At 43.7% G+C, this 18,967-nt stretch overlaps 2 protein-coding genes across 4 annotated transcripts in view; one reads left to right on the top strand and one right to left on the bottom strand.

Moving 5' to 3' along the window:
* Positions 1-16,050, bottom strand: part of Acaca (acetyl-CoA carboxylase alpha) — a 270,437-nt gene extending 254,387 nt beyond the window's left edge. For both annotated transcript variants that reach the window (XM_048365118.1, XM_048365120.1), the window contains exon 1: positions 15,621-16,050. In XM_048365118.1, the coding sequence (XP_048221075.1) occupies positions 15,621-15,661 (41 nt within the window). In that variant the 5' untranslated portion in view covers positions 15,662-16,050. The remainder of the gene's footprint in view (positions 1-15,620) is intronic.
* A 223-nt stretch (positions 16,051-16,273) lies between these two features.
* Tada2a (transcriptional adaptor 2A) overlaps positions 16,274-18,967 on the top strand; it is a 70,109-nt gene continuing 67,415 nt past the window's right edge. For both annotated transcript variants that reach the window (XM_048365714.1, XM_048365713.1), the window contains exon 1: positions 16,274-16,349. The gene's annotated coding sequence lies outside the window, so the exon portion shown is untranslated. The remainder of the gene's footprint in view (positions 16,350-18,967) is intronic.

Below are 18,967 nucleotides of genomic sequence, written 5' to 3'. Positions count from 1 at the left end.
TACAAGCGTGAGCCAAAGCACCCAGCTTGTTTTGTTCTTAACCAAGTCTTTTCGTTGAGTTGTAGAAGTCTTGTAATCCTGGATATACTCCTGGATACTAAGCTCTTATCTGTAAAACATGTTACAATCCAATGTAATTTTAAACACAATATTCCTCAGCACTTAGGTTTGCAAATAAACAACTGCCATACTCTGAGGTGCTGGGAATCCCACTCGGTTGCAATCATTTGTGTTCATCTTGTCTTCTCTGCTTTATTAAAAAACAATCAATGGGGGGGGCGGGGGCTGAGAATGTGGCTTCATGGTACAGTGCTTGCCTAGCATGCATGAAGCCCTGGGTTTGATTCCTTAGTGCCACACAAACAGAAAAAGCCAGAAGTGGATCTGTGGCTCAAGTGGTAGAGTGCTAGCCTTGAGCAAAAAGAAGCACAGAAACAATGCCCAGGCCCTGAGTTCAAGCCCCAGGACTGGAAAAAAAAAAAAAAAGCTGGGGCTGGGGATATAGCCTAGTGGCAAGAGTGCCTGCCTCGGATACACGAGGCCCTAGGTTCGATTCCCCAGCACCACATTATACAGAAAACGGCCAGAAGCGGCGCTGTGGCTCAAGTGGCAGAGTGCTAGCCTTGAGCGGGAAGAAGCCAGGGACAGTGCTCAGGCCCTGAGTCCAAGGCCCAGGACTGGCCAAAAAAAAAAAAAAGCTACCAATGCTTAAGTGTAAAAGTCCTGCAAAACCAAGCATATTTAGGAAAACTTCAAGGGCTCTCCATTTGTTTTTGTCTGCCCTTCCTTCCTTCCTTCCTTCCTTCCTTCCTTCCTTCCTTCCTTCCTTCCTTCCTTCCTTCCTTCCTCCCTCCCTCCCTCCCTCCCTCCCTCCCTCCCTCCCTTCCTTTCCTTCCTTCCTTCCTTCCCTCCTTCCCTCCTTCCTTCCGTTCTTCCTTGTACTGGTCATGGGATTTGAACTAGGTCCTGGGTTCTGTCCCTGGGAGTTTTGGCTCAGGTCTAGCACTCTACTACTTGAGCCACAGTGCCACTTCTGGCTTTTTCTATATATGTGGTGCTGAGGAATCAAACCCAGGGCTTCATGTATATGAGGCAAGCACTCTTCCACTAGGCCCTATTCCCAGCCCAGTACATTTGTTTGTAAACACTGTTACCCTGTGCTTTAAATTATTTTTCACACAGAATCTCTCCTTTTGCCCAGGACTGGCCTCAAACAGTAATCCTCCTACTTGTGGCTTCCCTGTAGCTGAGATGATAGACACATGCCAGCCAGAGCACCTGGCTTATTATTTGGGAGGGAAGAAGTCATAATTTTTATTGAAATGTTTCTTTTTTTCAATTTAACATCTCTATATATGTGTACAAGGTATCTTAATTAGCCTTGCCCCCTCCATCCATCTTCCTTCTCTTTACATCTATCCCATCCTCAATCCTGATGAAAACAGCCAGGCCCCAGTGACTCATGCCTATAATCCTAAACACTCAAGAGACTGAATCTGAGGGTCATGGTTCAAAGCCAACCCAGTGGAAATGTCGGTGAGAATCTTACCACCAATTAACAAGTAAAAAAGTCAGAGGTAGAGGTAAAAAGTCAACCTGGAGTGAAAAAGCCAAGGGAGAGCTCAAGACTTTTGAAGTCAAGCCTTAGTACTGCCTCAAAAAAACAAAAAAAAACAGGGCTGGGAATGTGGCTTAGTGGCAGAGTGCTTGCCTAGCATGCATGAAGCCCTGGGTTTGATTCCTCAGCACCACAAAAACAGAAAAAGCCGGAAGTAGCATTGTGGCTCAAGAGGTAGAGTGCTAGCCTTGAGCAAAAAGAAGCCAGGTATAAGTGGCTCAGGCCCTGAGTCCCAGGACTGGAGAAAAAAAAACACCTACTATATGTGTCATTGCCTTATTCTGAAATTAAACAAGCTAAGTAATAAACAGGTTAAATTTCAGAATGATTTGTTTAGGTACTATTTTCCTAGATACCTGTGAAGACTCCATAGTGTTAAAAAGAACTGTAACATGCAGCAATTATCTACACTCCTATGACTATTACATTTGTATTTAGTTAGTTAGCTAGTTAATTAGTCATGGGGCTTGAACTCAGGGCATGGATGCTGTTCCTGAGATCTTTTGTTCAAAGCTAGAACTCTACCACTTTGAGCCATAGCATCCCTTCCTGTTTTTGAATGGTTTATTGGAGATAAGAGTTTCATGGAGTTTCCTGCCAGGACTGGCTTTGAACCAGGATCCTCAGATATCAGCCTCCTGAGTAGCTAGGAACATATTCATTATACTGAGGTACCAGCATCACTTAAGCCCAGAATTTGAGGGTAGCCTGGTCAGCAGAATAAGACCTTGTCCCCAAAGAATAACAACAAAAAGTACCATCTTCCCCAGGTAAGCTATTGTTAGGGGTTAGTGTAGAGGAGAGTAAGAATGACTCCATCTTAAATTCACTGAGAACTCACACGCCCTTGAGAATTGAAAATAACTGACTAGCTTGCTGCTCAAATGTTATCTCCAGTGACCCCATCCCTGTTGAAAAGCAGCCAGTCTTCGTAAGCACCTCAGATTCCAAGAAATGTCAGAACTACTCAAACTGTTTGGATGAGTCACCTCTTACTGTACTAAGATTGTGTAGTCTGCTTGACAACCTGCATTGTGGTTTTTTCCTTTATAAGCCCAGTCTGAAAACTGATCAGGGTCACAGTTACAGCTCCCAAGTCTGTGCTTCATCCCTGGCCAATCAGCTTACCCTTCCCTCGGTAAAGATCTTCTTGCACGAGACTGTCTCTGTGTGGTGGATCCTGGAGGGATGTGGAATTCCCTCTCCCGGCCAGACTCCATACACTATAAAGCAACTTTGACCAGCATTTTTGTCTAAGCACAGTGAAGGCAAACATGAGCAAAGCATTATGTACAAGTGCAATATCATGGTTAAGAAAGTCTGTTTGGTTCCCTCCTCATTTTATATTATACTCCTCTAATTTCTTCCTCCTATCTAGATGGAAAGCATCTGATTCCATATCTGTGCCTCAATGAAACCCTTTCACTCCAACGTATTCATTCTTCCTGGTGGATTAATTTTAAGCGTTTAAGCTCTAAGTATAGACAATTAGCTAATATCTGATGCGTAAGAACAAAAGGCTGGCATAACTTCAAGAGACTAATAATCATTGGCCTGAACTATAAAACCTCTGTATCTGTTTTGAAATATCACAGCCAGAGTGTCCTTTTCAAAATGCAAACTTGACCTTGTTGCTCTTCTGCTAAAGCCCAGAGACTTCACTGTTATCTGAATGAGTCTTGAGAAGACTGGCTTAGTCCTAAATCTTTGTCCTTCCTTTGGCCTCAGGCACTGTTGAGGAGAATAGCTCTTTCTAGTTTCCAGTTCTATACAGTTTTGTTTGTTTGAACGTGGTTTGGGTTCCCTCAGCCCACCTTCCCTCTTTCTTTTACTACTGTTTGTCTATTTAATTCTCCACTCATCTTTCATATATTGACTCTCATCTTGTCAAGTCATCTCTTCAATTTGACCTCCTTTGCTAATCCCATTAGGTTCTTCTCTTATCCCTTTTCACAGAGTACATTTCCTTTATGATATTCATCTGTTGGCAATCAGGTATTTCTGCAGTATTTGATGTCTCTCATGAAAAAAGGTAGGCTAGGGGCACCCTCCCCCTCCAGCCGACCCTGGCCCAAACAGGGTCAGGCTGGGAAAGGGGAACCCGGCGATCGGCAGACAGGCTGCCAGGAGCGCAGACTTCATATAGGGGGAGACCCCACGGACACAAGGCAGGGTGCGGACCAAGACACACCGGCAGCGACGAGAAGTTCGGGTCCACACCGGGTTTGGACAAGGGAACCCAGCGCGGCAGAAATCGGGAACCAGGGAAGCCACCACGACACTTAGCCAACCCCTGGAGGGCCAACGGCTGCGCGGGACACACACACAAAGCAGCAAAAGTGAGTGCCCTCCCTCCCCCCTCCCCCACCCCTGAGGGAACAAAGAACCCACAAATCAGGCGGGGAAGCTCCCATCAGGCGCTGGGAAGTCAGTTTAGCAGGGGAAGGGCTCAGCAGCACCAACACCCCACAGGTTCCTGAACTGGCAGAACCGGCCCCGCCCCCTTCCCAACAGGGGCCGGGAGACAGCTGGTTGTGCAAACCCCACCTGAGGCGCCTGGACCTCGCAGACTCTTACAACTAAAACCACAGGCGCTGGTGGGCAATACCAGCCCAGCAGGGTCACTTGAGCCTGATCACGTCCCCCCTCCTCACAGCGGAGGTGAGGTCTGAAGGTGCCAAGCCACACCCGGACAGTCGATCCCACTGGGCCCCACACGTACCCCCCCCCCAAACGGACTCGTGGGAGGGCGCAAGCACAACCCAACAACCCAGGACTTGCTCTGGGAGGCATATCCCGCCGAAGTGCCTGTTGCACTGGACGCACAGCGCACAGGAGGGCGGGGCCCCCGGCGACAGCGCCCGCTCTGGTAGGCGTACCCTGCACTGGTGGGCGGGGACACAGCGACAGCACCTGCGGCCGTAGACACGTCTACACAGGAGGGAGGGAGGAGCTACAAACCAAACCTGAGAAGCCATCCAGATCTCCAGATGCGCAAATCACAAAGAAACATAACTCAGTTCATCAAAGGGCAAGCCAACTCGCCAGCTCCAAAAAGCAGCACGACTGAAGAGGAGATGGAGACTAAAAAAGCAAATGAGGCCATGTTAACAGGAATGATCGAAAGCGTCAGAAATGAAATCAGAAAACAATTCCGGGAATTTAGAGCGGAAATCTGGAAGGACACCCAGGAAGCCAAGAAAGAAATGGAAGCAAAACTGGATACAATGCAAACCTGCTTTAAAGAAATGGAAGCAAAAATGGATACAATGCAAGCTGCCTTTAAAGAAAATCTCCACATCCTAAGAATTGAAATGCATGAAAAAATAGATTTAAAATACAACTCTTTAAAGGAAGAAATCTCCACGATCAGAGCTGATATGACAACCATAAATAGCTCTCTGACATCCATAAACTCCGCAATTGAAACCATGACACAAAGAGTAGACCATATAGAATCCAGAATCTCTCGCCTGGACGATGAAGCAGCTGACAACAACCAGAAAATGACCACACTCCAAGAAAAGGTGAAGCTTCAGGGAAGACTAATCCAGGAACTAATGGACAAAGACAAGAGATATAATCTGCGCATAATTGGAATAGAAGAAGGAGCCGAATACCAGAGCAGAGGGCTTAATCATGTTCTCAATAAAGTTATTGCAGAAAACTTCCCCAATCTCACAGGGGACCCCATCCAGGTAACCGAAGCCTATAGGACACCTGGCAGGCCAGACCCCAGGAAAGTCACCCCAAGGCACATAATATTCAAGACTACAGACCTCAAGATTAAAGAGCAAATTCTGAATTCAGCCAAAGTGAAGAAGGAAACTTTTTTCAATGGGAAGAGGATTCGAATAACATCCGACTTATCCACACAAACTTACCAAGCTCGAAGCGAGTGGAAGAACACCATCCAAGTACTCCAGAATAACAATTTACAACCTCGGATCAAATATCCAGCGAAATTGGAGTTCACATTCGAAGGGAGAACCAGATCTTTCCACACCAAAGAGGAGCTAAAGGAGTATGTGAATAAAAACCCAGCCCTACAGCGAATATTAAGAGGGGAACCCCACCCAACAGAGATCGTAAAAGACACACAGACAGAATCAGAAAGAAACTTCAATAGCCAAAGTCCAGCAGAAACACAAGCTCACTAAAGACAAGAAGAAAAAAAAAAAAAAAAAGAAGAAAAAACAGCCCACCAAGAAAATGGAAGGAGAAAAAACACCCTTATCCTTGATCTCTTTAAATATAAATGGTTTAAACTCCCCGATAAAGAGGAGCAGACTGGCAGAATGGATTCACAAACAAAAAGTTGACATCTGCTGTCTACAAGAGACCCACCTTACAGCAAGGGACAAAAACAGGCTTCGAGTGAAAGGATGGAGCAAGATCTACCAAGCAAATGCATCCACCAAAACGGCAGGTGTAGCCATCCTGATCTCAGACAAGCTTGACTTCTCTTTAAAGTCCACTCAAAAAGACAAAGAAGGACACTACATATTAATATAAGGAAAAATACAGAATCAAGAAATCACGGTGATAAATGTATACTCACCAAACAAAAGAGGCCCGACATATGTCAAGCAAATTCTCAAAGAATTACAGAGCAAGATAGACGCAAACACAATCATAGTGGGTGACTTTAATACTCCTCTCTCTCCAAGAGACAGATCCAACACCCAGAGGATTAGTAAGGGAGCTGAGGACCTAAATAACACCATTTCCCAAATGGATCTAACAGACCTATATAGAACCTTTCACCCCACAGAGACCCAATACACCTTCTTTTCAGCAGCCCATGGATCATATTCCAAAATAGACCACGTCATAGCCCACACAAAGAACCTCAGCAAATACAAAAGTATTGACGTCATCCCATGTATTATATCTGATCACAGTGGATTAAAGGTAACCCTCAACAACAAAGGATACCACAGAGCCTATACACACTCTTGGAGGCTAAACCCCACGCTGCTATCCAACACTTGGGCCACAGATCAAATTAAAGATGAAATCAACGAATTCATAAGCCACAATGACAAAGAAAACACATCACAAAGAAACCTATGGGACACAGCTAAGGCAGTACTGAGGGGCAAGATCATTGCACTCAGCACCCACATTAAAAGAATGGAAGCAGAGCAGGTGAATACCCTCACGATGAAACTAAAACAACTGGAGAAACAAGAAATGACAGAATCTAAAACGACTAGGAGGGGAGAGATCACAAAGATTAAAGAAGAGATAAATCTGATTGAAAATAGAAAGACCATTCAACAAATAAATAAGACTAAAAGCTGGTTCTTTGAGAAAATAAACAAAATTGACAGACCCCTTGCAAGACTTACAAAAAAAAGAAGAGAAGAGACTCATATTCGTAAAATCAGGGACTCCACAGGAAAAATTACAACAAGTACACACGATATTCAAACAATCATAAGGAGCTATTTCCAAAACCTCTACTCAGCAAAAAACAATAATTCTACAGAAATGGATCAATTCTTAGAGAAGTACAAACTGCCCAAACTGAACCAAGAAGAAATAAATCAGCTAAATAAACCAATAACTTACGGTGAGATACAGGAGGTAATCAAGAACCTCCCTACTAAGAAAAGCCCAGGCCCAGATGGATTCACCAACGAATTCTACAAAACCTTTAGTGAGGAGCTAATTCCAATACTCCTCAAACTCTTCCGCGAAATAGAAATGGAGGGAGAAATCCCAAACTCATTCTACGAAGCTAATATCATACTAATTCCCAAACCAGGCAAAGACCCAACAAAAAAAGAGAACTACAGACCAATATCACTAATGAACACAGATGCAAAGCTCCTCAATAAAATATTAGCTAATAGGATCCAGAAAGTGATCAAGAATATCATACATCATGACCAAGTAGGCTTCATCCCTCAGTCACAAGGATGGTTCAACATCCGTAAATCAATCAACGTAATTCACCACATAAACAGAACTAAAATCAAGAATCACATTGTTATCTCAGTCGATGCCCAAAAAGCCTTTGACAAAATACAACATCCATACCTATTAAAAGCTTTGGAGAGAACAGGAATAGATGGAACATTCCTCAAAACAATAAAAGCCATATACAACAGACCAACTGCTAATTTCATATTAAATGGAGAGAAACTTAAGTCATTCCCCCTAAAATCAGGAACAAGACAAGGATGCCCACTCTCCCCACTTCTGTTCAACATAGTGCTGGAATCCCTAGCCATAGCAATAAGGCAAGAGGAGGACATCAAAGGGATCCACATCGGCAAGGAAGAAATCAAGTTATCCCTATTCGCAGACGACATGATCTTGTATCTGAAGGACCCAAAAACCTCAGTACCCAAACTCCTACACCTAATAAACCAATTTGGCAAAGTAGCAGGATACAAAATCAACCCACAAAAGTCAGCAGCTTTTCTGTACACCAGCAATAGACAAACAGAAAAGGAAATTATGGAAACAATTCCATTTACAGTAGCCAAAAAAAGAATAAAGTACCTAGGGATCAACTTAACCAAGGACGTGACGGACCTATTCAATGAAAACTACAAAAATCTAATAAGGGAAATCAAAGAAGACACAAGGAGATGGAAAGACCTCCCATGCTCATGGGTAGGCAGAATCAATATAGTGAAAATGGCCATATTGCCCAAATTGTTATACAAATTCAATGCAATCCCTATCAAAATCCCAGCCACATTCTTCACTGAAATAGAGAAACCAATCCATAAATTCATATGGAACAGCAAAAAACCTAGAATAGCCAAAGCAATTCTAGGCAAAAAAAGCAATGCAGGAGGTATCACAATACCTGACTTCAAGATCTACTACAAGGCCATCATAACAAAAACAGCATGGTATTGGTATAAAAACAGATCGGAAGACCAATGGATTAGAACTGAAGACCCAGAAATAAAACCGCACTCTTGGGGCTGGGGATATAGCCTAGTGGCAAGAGTGCCTGCCTCGGATACACGAGGCCCTAGGTTCGATTCCCCAGCACCACATATACAGAAAACGGCCAGAAGCGGCGCTGTGGCTCAAGTGGCAGAGTGCTAGCCTTGAGCGGGAAGAAGCCAGGGACAGTGCTCAGGCCCTGAGTCCAAGGCCCAGGACTGGCCAAAAAAACAAAAAAAAACAAAAACAAACAAATAAAACCGCACTCTTATAGCCAACTGATATTCGACAAAGGAGCTAAAGATATACAATGGAATAAACATAGCCTCTTCAACTACTGGTGCTGGGAGAACTGGGCAGCCATATGCAGAAAACTCAAAGTAGACCCAAGCCTATCACCATGCACCAAGATCAACTCAAAATGGATCAAGGACCTCAACATCAGACCTGAATCCTTGAAACTACTGAAGGACAGAGTAGGAAAGACACTAGAACTTATAGGCACAGGAAGGAACTTCCTGAATAGAGTCCCAGGGGCACAACAAATAGGAGAAAGACTCGACAAATGGGACTACTACAAATTAAAAAGTTTCTGCACAGCTAAGGACATAGCCACCAAAATAGAAAGACAGCCAACCACATGGGAAAGGATATTTACCAGCACAGCAACAGACAAAGGCCTGATATCTGTCATCTACAGAGAACTCAAAAAACTAAGCCCCTCCAAGCCCAATAAACCTATTAGGAAATGGGCAAAAGAGCTAAAGAGAGACTTCACAAGAGAAGATATAAAAATGGCAAAGAAACATATGAGGAAATGCTCAACATCCCTGCTAGTAAAGGAAATGCAAATAAAAACAACCCTGAGATACCACCTCACCCCAGTTAGAATGGCCTATACTCTGAACTCAGGAAACAACAAATGCTGGAGGGGCTGTGGGGAAAGAGGAACCCTTCTCCATTGTTGGTGGGAGTGCAAATTAGTACAACCACTTTGGAGAACAGTATGGAGGTTTCTCAAAAAGCTCAATATAGACCTACCCTATGACCCAGCCATACCACTCCTAGGCATCTATCCTAAACAGCAAAATCCAAGATATCAAAAAGGCATTTGTACTACCATGTTTATCGCGGCACAATTCACAATAGCTAAAATATGGAAACAACCCAGATGCCCCTCCACAGACGAATGGATCCAAAAAATATGGTACTTATACACAATGGAATACTACATAGCGATTAGGAATGGTGAAATATTGTTATTTGCAGGGAAATGGTCGGAACTCGAACAAATAATGTTGAGTGAGACAAGCCTAGAACACAGAAAACAAAGGGGCATGATCTCCCTGATATATGACTGTTAACAAAGGGAGACGGAGAGACAGTAGAGACCAAGTCTGTGAATACTGTATATGTTCTTGATACATTGTATATTGCATATATGTCAACCTGACCTAGACAAGGGATAGAAAAACAGGTTGTAAGATATCATAAGAAATGTACACACTGCCCTACTATGTAACTGCACCCTCACCCTCTTTGCACATCACCTTGTAAAAAAATTTATGTCCAATTAATAAAAAAAATAAAAAATAAATAAAAAATAAATAAAAAAGGTAGGCTAGAGGTACCTAGACATCGTACTGAAGGGCAAGCACCACAGCTCTTTTACTTGCATGATATTCTTAGGGCTGTATCTCACTTATAAATAGTAAACACACTAATATTTACTTAATAAATAACTGCCTTAAAATCAAAGGAGAGATGGAATTGGGTGGGTAACTTCCTGTGTAGCAAGCCTATACTGACTACTTTAGATTTCCCATACTTGTTGGAATTACAGCAGTGCACTACTGCCTTCAGCTTTCCCATCACAAATTGGTTTGTTTGGGCTGGCTGAGAACTGTGGTCCTCCCAATCTCAGCTTCCAATCTTATCTGGTTGATAGAGATGTGCTACCATAGCCAGCTATGAGTTGAAAGGGGGTCTTTCAATGTTTGTTTGTTTTTTCTTTTTGCCCTGGCTAGCCTCAAACCTTGATCCTCCTGATCTCAGGCTCCCGAGTAAGAGTACAAGTATGAGCCACTGGTGCCCAGCTTCAAAAGCTGTCTTCCTTGCAAGTACACTTAAAAAGTAGGTTTCCACAGCCCTGCACTAATCTCTCATTAATAACCCCTACTTTTAGGATATTCATTCTCCCTTTGGATATATTTTACATATTCTTCTATATTCCAGAGCCACTCTGCCTCCTAAAGTAATTTTACCTATTTCTGCTAGAATCCATTACTTTCTGAGGTTGTGTTAGCAGTGGCTACTGGTTCACATTGAAGGTTGACTCTCTATTATGCTGTCAGTTTACATTCTCTGAGCATCAGTTCTCCATCAGTAAAATAGTAGTAACATCACTCACTATAAGATTCGCCAAAAAGGAAACCTACCACATGGTTCAGGCAGAAAAGAGTTTACTGGGGGGAGAGCAAACAGCCAGCCCATACAAGATGGAGTTGCAGGGAGACAGAGGGGAAGGAAGAAGAGAAAAAAAGGGAAATGTGAGAAAAAGAGCAAGAGAGAGTAAGAGAGAAAAGGAAAGGGAGAGGGGACTTGTGTTGAGCATGATTATATAGGGAAAGGCCAGAGGCATGGCCAGGTGAATTGGATGTGATCACAGAGGAAGAGGTAACTGCCTCCAGGTGTGCCAGTTACCTAGGTAACACAGGTACTGGGTGTAGACTTACACTGGTGGGGGGTATCTACATGGAGCCTTCCCAGGGGTAGACCTTACAATCATCTTTCTTGAAAAAATCTGTTAGGGGTTAAAGTAAAGGAAATATACAGAGAATCTGACACTTGCACAGTAGCTGTTTTTAGGTCCAAGTTGGGAGAGGTACTCTGCTGTGTCATTTTGAAGAGGAGTATGTTTTTTTTTTTTTTGGCCAGTCCTGGGCCTTGGACTCAGGGCCTGAGCACTGTCCCTGGCTTCTTCCTGCTCAAGGCTAGCACTCCGCCACTTGAGCCACAGCGCCGCTTCTGGCCGTTTTTCTGTATATGTGGTGCTGGGGAATCGAACCTAGGGCCTCGTGTATCCGAGGCAGGCACTCTTGCCACTAGGCTATCTCCCCAGCCCCGAGGAGTATGTTTTTGAGTGCGTGATTAAATAGTAAAGAGTTTCAGAGAAAAATGTCCTTGGAATGATTAAATATTCTAAAAAAATTAATAAAATGAGCAAACAGTGGGAAAATGTGTTGGCTGTGTAAACATAACCAACTACAGTCATTTCTGTAAACACTTCAACATTTAAGGCCTAATTATCGTGCACAGCATAACAGTTAACACAAATCATTAAATATGCATCAGATTAACCTTTTGTAAGTTTTGATTCCAATAGTAAAATATTCTATACCCAAGAACAGTCTTATAGTTAATTGTTCATAACCTAAGTATGACATCAGTAACATCAGTTAAATGGGACATAACTCCTGAGCTCAGGATTGGAAAAAAAATTTACTGTGCAAACTGTGGCACTTCGGGGAGGACAGAAGGCAAGATTAATAATTTCACAAGCACAGCAGGTGCATAAGCAGGCCAGAAATTATGGTCACTCTACTCGTGAAATTTACATTCAGATGCTTTTACTCATATAATTTTCTCCCTTTAATTTTTTAAAATTTGTATTATTATAAAGGTGATGTACAGAGGGATTGTAGCTACATAAGTCAGGTAAATAGTACATTTCTTTTTGCACAGTGTCATCCCTTCCCTCACTCCAAGTTTTTGTCTCCTCCCTTTATCTTATACATTGTCCTGAGTGATAGGACATTCATTAATATCTTCTCTCTCACTCTCTTTTGTTTTTATTTGTTTTGCCAGTCCTGGGGCTTGGACTGAGGGCCTGAGCACTGTCCCTGGCTTCTTTTTGCTCAAGGTTAGCTACTCTGTCACTTGAGCCATAGCACCACTTCTGGCCGTTTTCTATATATGTGATGCTGGGGAATTGAACCCAGGGCTTCATGTATATGAGGAAAGCACTCTTGCCACTAGGCCATATCCCCAGCCCAATATCTTCTCTTTTTATTTGTTCATTTTACAGTTATATATTAAGAACACATTTCTGGGTGCTGGAAAGACAAAAAGACATATAGCTCTTTCTGGTGAAGACACAGACAAGAGAACAATTTTACTGAAGTTATATAATGCTAGCTTTAAACTCTACTTGTCATTTCCAGTCAGTTTGTGAAACTTAAGATCCAAAGCAGAACTTTACATATCTCCTTCAAATCTGTCTTCCTTCAACAGATCTAATAAGTGATATCAGCAATACTACACTGCTTAACATAAAATCCACAGAATCACCATCTAGATCGGTGTTACCTTTCTTCTCACTGTGCATTTTCATTTCTCCACACTTTTCTTATCACATGGACTAAACTGGGGAACAGAATTAATCCTAAGGAGCACCCAACATCAGGTGAAGAGGAAGAAGAATTTCCAGAGGCTTGAATGCTGTGTTTTCAGGAAATAGATTGTGGTACTATTTGTCCCACAGAAGTACAATATTGATGGTTCATATTTACTTTGTTGATAATCATGACATTAAGATCTGGACATATACCTCAGCCAGTTTTTTAAAAAAAATCTGTTTAAGCTAGGTGAAGTAGTACACTCAAGAGGCTTTAGCAAGAGGACTTGAGTTTGAGGCCCACCTAAGCTGCAGAAAAATATTTTACTTTCAAGAAGGAAGGAAGGAAGGGAGGGGGGGAGAATAGGAAGGAGGAGAGAGTGGGAGGGAGAGAGAAGGCAAAGAAGGAAGCGAGGAGAGGGAGGGAGACAGAGGGAGGGGTCAGAAAAAAAAACAAGCAAAAATCTCAGTTTATGGGCTGGGAATGTGGCTTATTGGCAGAGTGTTAGCCCTGAGCTAAAGAAACTCTGGCCCAGGCCCTGAGTTAAAAAAAAAAAAAAAAAGACCTCAGTTTAGGTAAGAAAAACACAGGGATAAGTCCTAAGTGACAGACTCTATCTCCATTTTGAGAAATTGAATAACTGAAAAAATACACAGCTGCCTGAGTGATCCTTTAAGCAAATATGTTTGATCCTTTGGTCTCTACTTTCTACATTATTCTGTTATATCAGGATGAAACCCAAAGTCCAAATGAGTCCCAAAGCTGAACAGATAAAGCACAATCTAGTTCCTGGCTATGTTCTCTATCATATTTCTCTAGTTTGTTGTGTTGTAGCCACTCTAGCCTCCTCTCTATGCCAATCAAGTCCCTATGTCAGGGCCACTGTACTTACTGTTTCTCTTCTAGAGTAATTTCCCTCTAGAAATCTACTTGGATCCTGATCTCATTAAACAACTGTACTTCTACTTTATGCCTTTTTTACTAAGAGGCTTTTATGGCTTACCTTAAGAGAGAATCATTTTTTTATTATTGCATTGTTCTCCTCCTCCTCCTCCTCCTCCTCCTCCTCCTTTCTCTCTCTCTCTCTCTCTCTCTCTCTCTCTCTCCTCTCTCTCTCTCTCTCTCTCTCTCTCTCTCTCTTTCTCTTTCTCCCCAGTCCTGAGGCCTTGAACTCTGGGTCTGGGCACTGTCCCTGAGCTCCTTTTGCTCAAGGCTAGCACTCTACCACATGAACCACAGCTCCATTTCCAGCTTTTTCTGTGATTTAATTGGAGATATGAGTCTCATGGTCTTTCCTGCTTGGGCTGGCTTCAAACTGTGATCCTCAAATCTCAGTAGGTAGGATCACAGGCATGAGCCGCCAATTATTGGCTATTATTTCTTTATCCTGATTTATTTTTCCCTAAAATCACATTACTAAGGATCTTCTATTTTTTAGTATTATGTGTATTGTTTGTTGTCAACCTCTCTGAGCATAATATGACTTTTAGGAGTCTCCGGATGTGCTCTGTTCACTACTGATGTTTCAGCACCTAGAACAGCAAATGAATAAGTAGATTTTCAAAATACATCAAAGACTAAATATCATTTATTATCTTTTTTTGAGACAGCATGTTTTGCTTATGTAGCCCAGGCATTTGTCAAACTCTTGATCTTTCTAACTCAGCCTCCTAAGTGTTGGGACTACAGGTATGTACCACCATGCCTATATTTGTTCACATGTACACTGTATTGTTCACATGATGTATCAAAACATGTCTGGAAGCATGCATATAAAAATATTAACTATTTAACATGGTGGGAAGTGGTTTTCACTTTTGCTCATGAGATTTTCCTTTTTATTTTGTGGGATGTGGGGCTTGAACTCAGGGCCTGGCCGCTGTCCATGAGCTTTTTCTATTCAAGGCTAATGCTCTACCACTCTGAGCCACATCACTACTTCTAGTTTTCTGGTGGTTAACTGGAGGTAAGAGTCTCATGGACTTTCCTGCCTGGGCTAGCTTCTAACGATCCTCAGATCTCAGCCTCCTCGTAGCTAGGATTATAGGTATGTGAGCCATCAAGACTTGCTAGATCTTCCCTTCCTTCCTTCCTTCCTTCCTTCCTTCCTTCCTTCCTTCCTTCCTTCCTTCCTTCCTTCCCTCCCTCCCTCCCTCCCTCCCTCCCTCCCTCTCTCTCTCTCTCTCTCTTTCTCCCTTTCTTCTTTTCTTTCTTTTTTGCTGGTACTGGGGCTTGAATTCAGGGTTGGCTTTTTGAATTCTTGTTTGGCTTTTTCCATTCAAGGCTGGCACTCTACCCCTAAAGTCACACTCGATCTTACTTCTTTTCCAAAAATGAATGTGATTTGCAGATATATTTTTTTAAATAGAGGGAGCAGGGAGGCAGAAAGAGTAAACGAATTATAAAGCAGGTTGGGCAAATTGATCAAAGACACCAATATACATCACAATTAAGATACACCGTGGTTTGGAATCAACACTTCCTAGCAGTTTGATGCTAAGTATATATCCCCCTGCCTAAATTTTGACACCTGGAACATGAGGATAACAATAGCACTTATCTCATAAGGCATGTTAAATCTTCTGTGTAACCTGTTTGGTACAACACCTAGCATGCAAGAAGTACTTGACAAATGGCAACTATCATTACAATAATCACTACTAGTAGTCGTAAGAGATGTCGGGACATACCTAGCCCTCAAGATTGACATCAGAGTGGACCACGACATCATTGCACCTCCATTGGGGCATGTGAAGCCCACTGAGGGGATGGCTCTGTTCAAAGATGACAATGTCCACGTCCCCGAAGCATCTGGAGGAAAAGGACCCTCTTCATCCCCGAAGCCATTCAGTCTGGTTAATCCATGAATGGCACTGCGGGGCCGGGATTGGGAAGGCGGCCACGACTTGGTCCTTGGGCCTCCGTCTCAATTTCCTTCGTTGCAACAGGGGTGAGAAGCGGGAACGTTAGCCAAAAATCCAGCCCAGTCCAGGCCGGCCGGGGCCCGGCCCCGCCCTGCCCGCTCGGCCTCACCGCACTCCTGAGGGGACCAAGCCGCACCACCAGAGGGCTCCTCTGGCGACTGGCCACGCTCCACACCGGAAAAGTGATTCGTGGTTAGACTTTGTTGGGCAAGAGGTTCAGCCTCCTCCTCCCAGTCCTCCGGCTAGGCACGGTGAACCCGCCTTCCCGTCCCAGGCTCAGGAAGGGTGGGAGGGGCGGTGGGTGGGAACGCCGACGCTGGGGGAACTGGATGGGGAAAAGGGGCGGAGGCAGGAGCGACGGGAGCGGAGCCGCGGGGATCGGGAGCGCGCACGTAAAGCGGAGTTGCGTACGCAGAAGGGCGCGCACGCCGAAGCCCGGGCAACGCGCACGCGAGGGGAGTTTTTCTTGGTTCCGCGGTGGGATAAACGAGGGAGGTGAGGCGCCGGGCGAGCGGCGGGGTGGCTCCGGGGAAGCCGGGCGCGAGCCCACAGTGGCGACCCCGCGGGGAAGCAGGGTCGCGAGGTGCAGCGGTGAGGATGGTGTGGAGGGCGGCCGCCGCGGCCGGTCGCCGCGGCCGGCCACGCGGCGCTGTTGGGGGAGGAAGGCGCGGCCCGTGCTGACCCCTTAGGCCCCGCCCCGTTCCTGGGCGGCCCTCAGTGTTCCCGCTTCGGTGTGGGTGAACAGCTTGTGTGGCTGTGTCTCTCTCTGTGTGTAGCCTTGACCTGTAGACCTTTCCCGACTTGGTGGTTTCGCTGTGGTGAAATGACTGGTCCAAGATCCCACAGCGAACAGGGACGTTGAGCACGGGCTGCAGAACTGCAAAGCTTGCCTGCGCCTCCCCTGTGTACCACGCAGAGCCCCGGCTTCGCAGGACCTTTCTGGAAACAAACTTGAATGTAGCCAGTGTGCATTTGGAGCTAGAGTCGGAAGGATGTTAATGTTGCAGAGTAATCTTGTGAGAAGAAAAGGGAAAAAGTCTGATTGTTGTAAATTGAGCGTTTTTGTTTTTTTTTTTTTTGTCAGTGCTGGGCCACACCTTCCAGCTATTTTGGTGGTCTTAATGAACTTTCCTGCCAGGGCTAGTACTGAGGAGTGTTTACCAACTTGTTGGTCCTGTAAGGCCTTGTGCAAGTACACCGTCTTAGTGCTTCCTTTAGGTTGACAGAGCAGCTTGCCTGCAAAGGCAAGGTTGGGAGAATTCAAAGATAACCCGTATACTCATAACCAGGACATGACATATGGGACAAGTTCAATACATCTTACTTTAGTACTATGTTATATTATGCTAGGTTATTCTATTTTTTTTGTATGGTAGGTTATTTTCTTACTGGATATATGTAATATGCCCTTGCTAAGCTCATTTTTCCTGAAAGACCACTTTTTTTTTTTTCTGAGTTTACATGAGATTCACACCACTCTAAAAAAAGAAAATTTTATTATCTGACTTGGGGAATTATTCTCTAAGAATGAAAAAGTCACTCTGGGAGAAGATCAGTTAACTTTTTGTAGAACTAGCATTTATTTATTATGTGGTTGTTTTGTGTGTGTGCGAGTGTGTGTGTGGTGTGTTGGTGGCTTCTTTTTGCTCAAGGCTAGCACTCTACCACTTGAGCCACAGTGCCACTTCCAGCTTTTTCTGTATATGTAGTGCTGGGGAATCAAACCCAGGGCTTCTGTATGTGAGGCAAGCACTACCACTAGGCCACATCCCCAGTCCCCCCCCCCCTTTTTTTTCCCCAGTCATGGAGCTTAAACTCAGGTCCTGAGCACTGTCCCTGGCTTCTTTTTGCTCAAGGCTAGCACTCTGCCACTTGAGCCACAGTGCCACTTCTGGCTTTTTTCATATATGTGGAACCCAGGGATTCATGTATATGAGGCAAACACTCTACCACTAGGCCATATTCCCAGCCCAGGATGTTGTCTTTTAACTCTTTTGCTCTAATCTGGCACTCTGAGTCTCAAGGATTTTCCTCCCTGAGCTAGCTTCTAATTGCCATCCTCAAATCTCAGCCTCCAGAGTAGGATTATAGGTGTGAGCCTCTGGCCTTTGGCTTATGTGCGTTTTTATTTTATTTTTAGAGTACTAGAGTCCCACTATAATTTAAGCTGGCCTTGAATTGTGCATTCTGAACCTGTTTTAGCCTCCTGTGAGTTGAGATTACAAGTGTGTAGCCCCCCCCCCCCAGCACATAGTTTCTTCTACGTGTTTGGCATACAAATTTGTGTTGGATGTAGTTCCTGCTTTCATTTAATTTAGTCTTAAGATGGGAAGAAAATAAACATTCAGAAGTAGTCTTCACAAAGTATAAAGTGAAAAATGCTAGGAGAGAGATCAAAAGAGATGTATAGAAGAAAAAGAGAGCCCCTCAGTAGACAAGTGGATCAGGAAAATGTGATACATACACAATGGAATTCTATGCCTCTATCAGAAAGAATGACATTGCCCCATTCATAAGGAAATGGAAGGACTTGGAAAAAATTATACTAAGTGAAGTGAGCCAGACCTAAAGAAACATGGACTCTATGGTCTCCCTCATAGGGAATAATTAATACGTGTTTAGGCTAGTCATAGCAGAAGATCACAATAGCCCAATAGCTATGCCCTTATGAGCACATAGAGGATGCTAAGTGAAATGAACTCCATGTTATGAAAACAAGTGTTATATCATTGTTGTATTTATTTTCAACATGCCATGTGAAACCGTTTAAAAAAAACATTTCTTGGCTTAGTGTACAATATGATTTCATTTCTGCCTTCAAAAAAGAAACTTTTTTGTATACTGAAAGAGTAAATTACTGAACCAGTGTATATTAGGTAGAATTCTTTGGTTTCCAGTAAGGGAAACTCATTTGAGTTTTTTTTTTTTTTAATTTTTGTTTGTTTAACAGTCCTTGGCCTTGAACTCAGGGCCTGGGCACTGTCCCTGAGCTGCTTTTGCTCAAGGCTAGTACTCTACCAGTTCAACCACAGCACCACTTCCAGCTTTTTCTGTTTATGTGGTACTGAGGAAAGGGCTTCATACATACTCAGCAAGCACTCTACCACTAAGCT

This window comes from Perognathus longimembris, chromosome 17 (assembly GCF_023159225.1).
Source record: "Perognathus longimembris pacificus isolate PPM17 chromosome 17, ASM2315922v1, whole genome shotgun sequence".
NCBI lineage: Eukaryota > Metazoa > Chordata > Mammalia > Rodentia > Heteromyidae > Perognathus > Perognathus longimembris.
The sequence above is the reverse complement of the archived record's forward strand: the minus strand, read 5'-3'. Positions and strand labels throughout refer to the sequence as shown.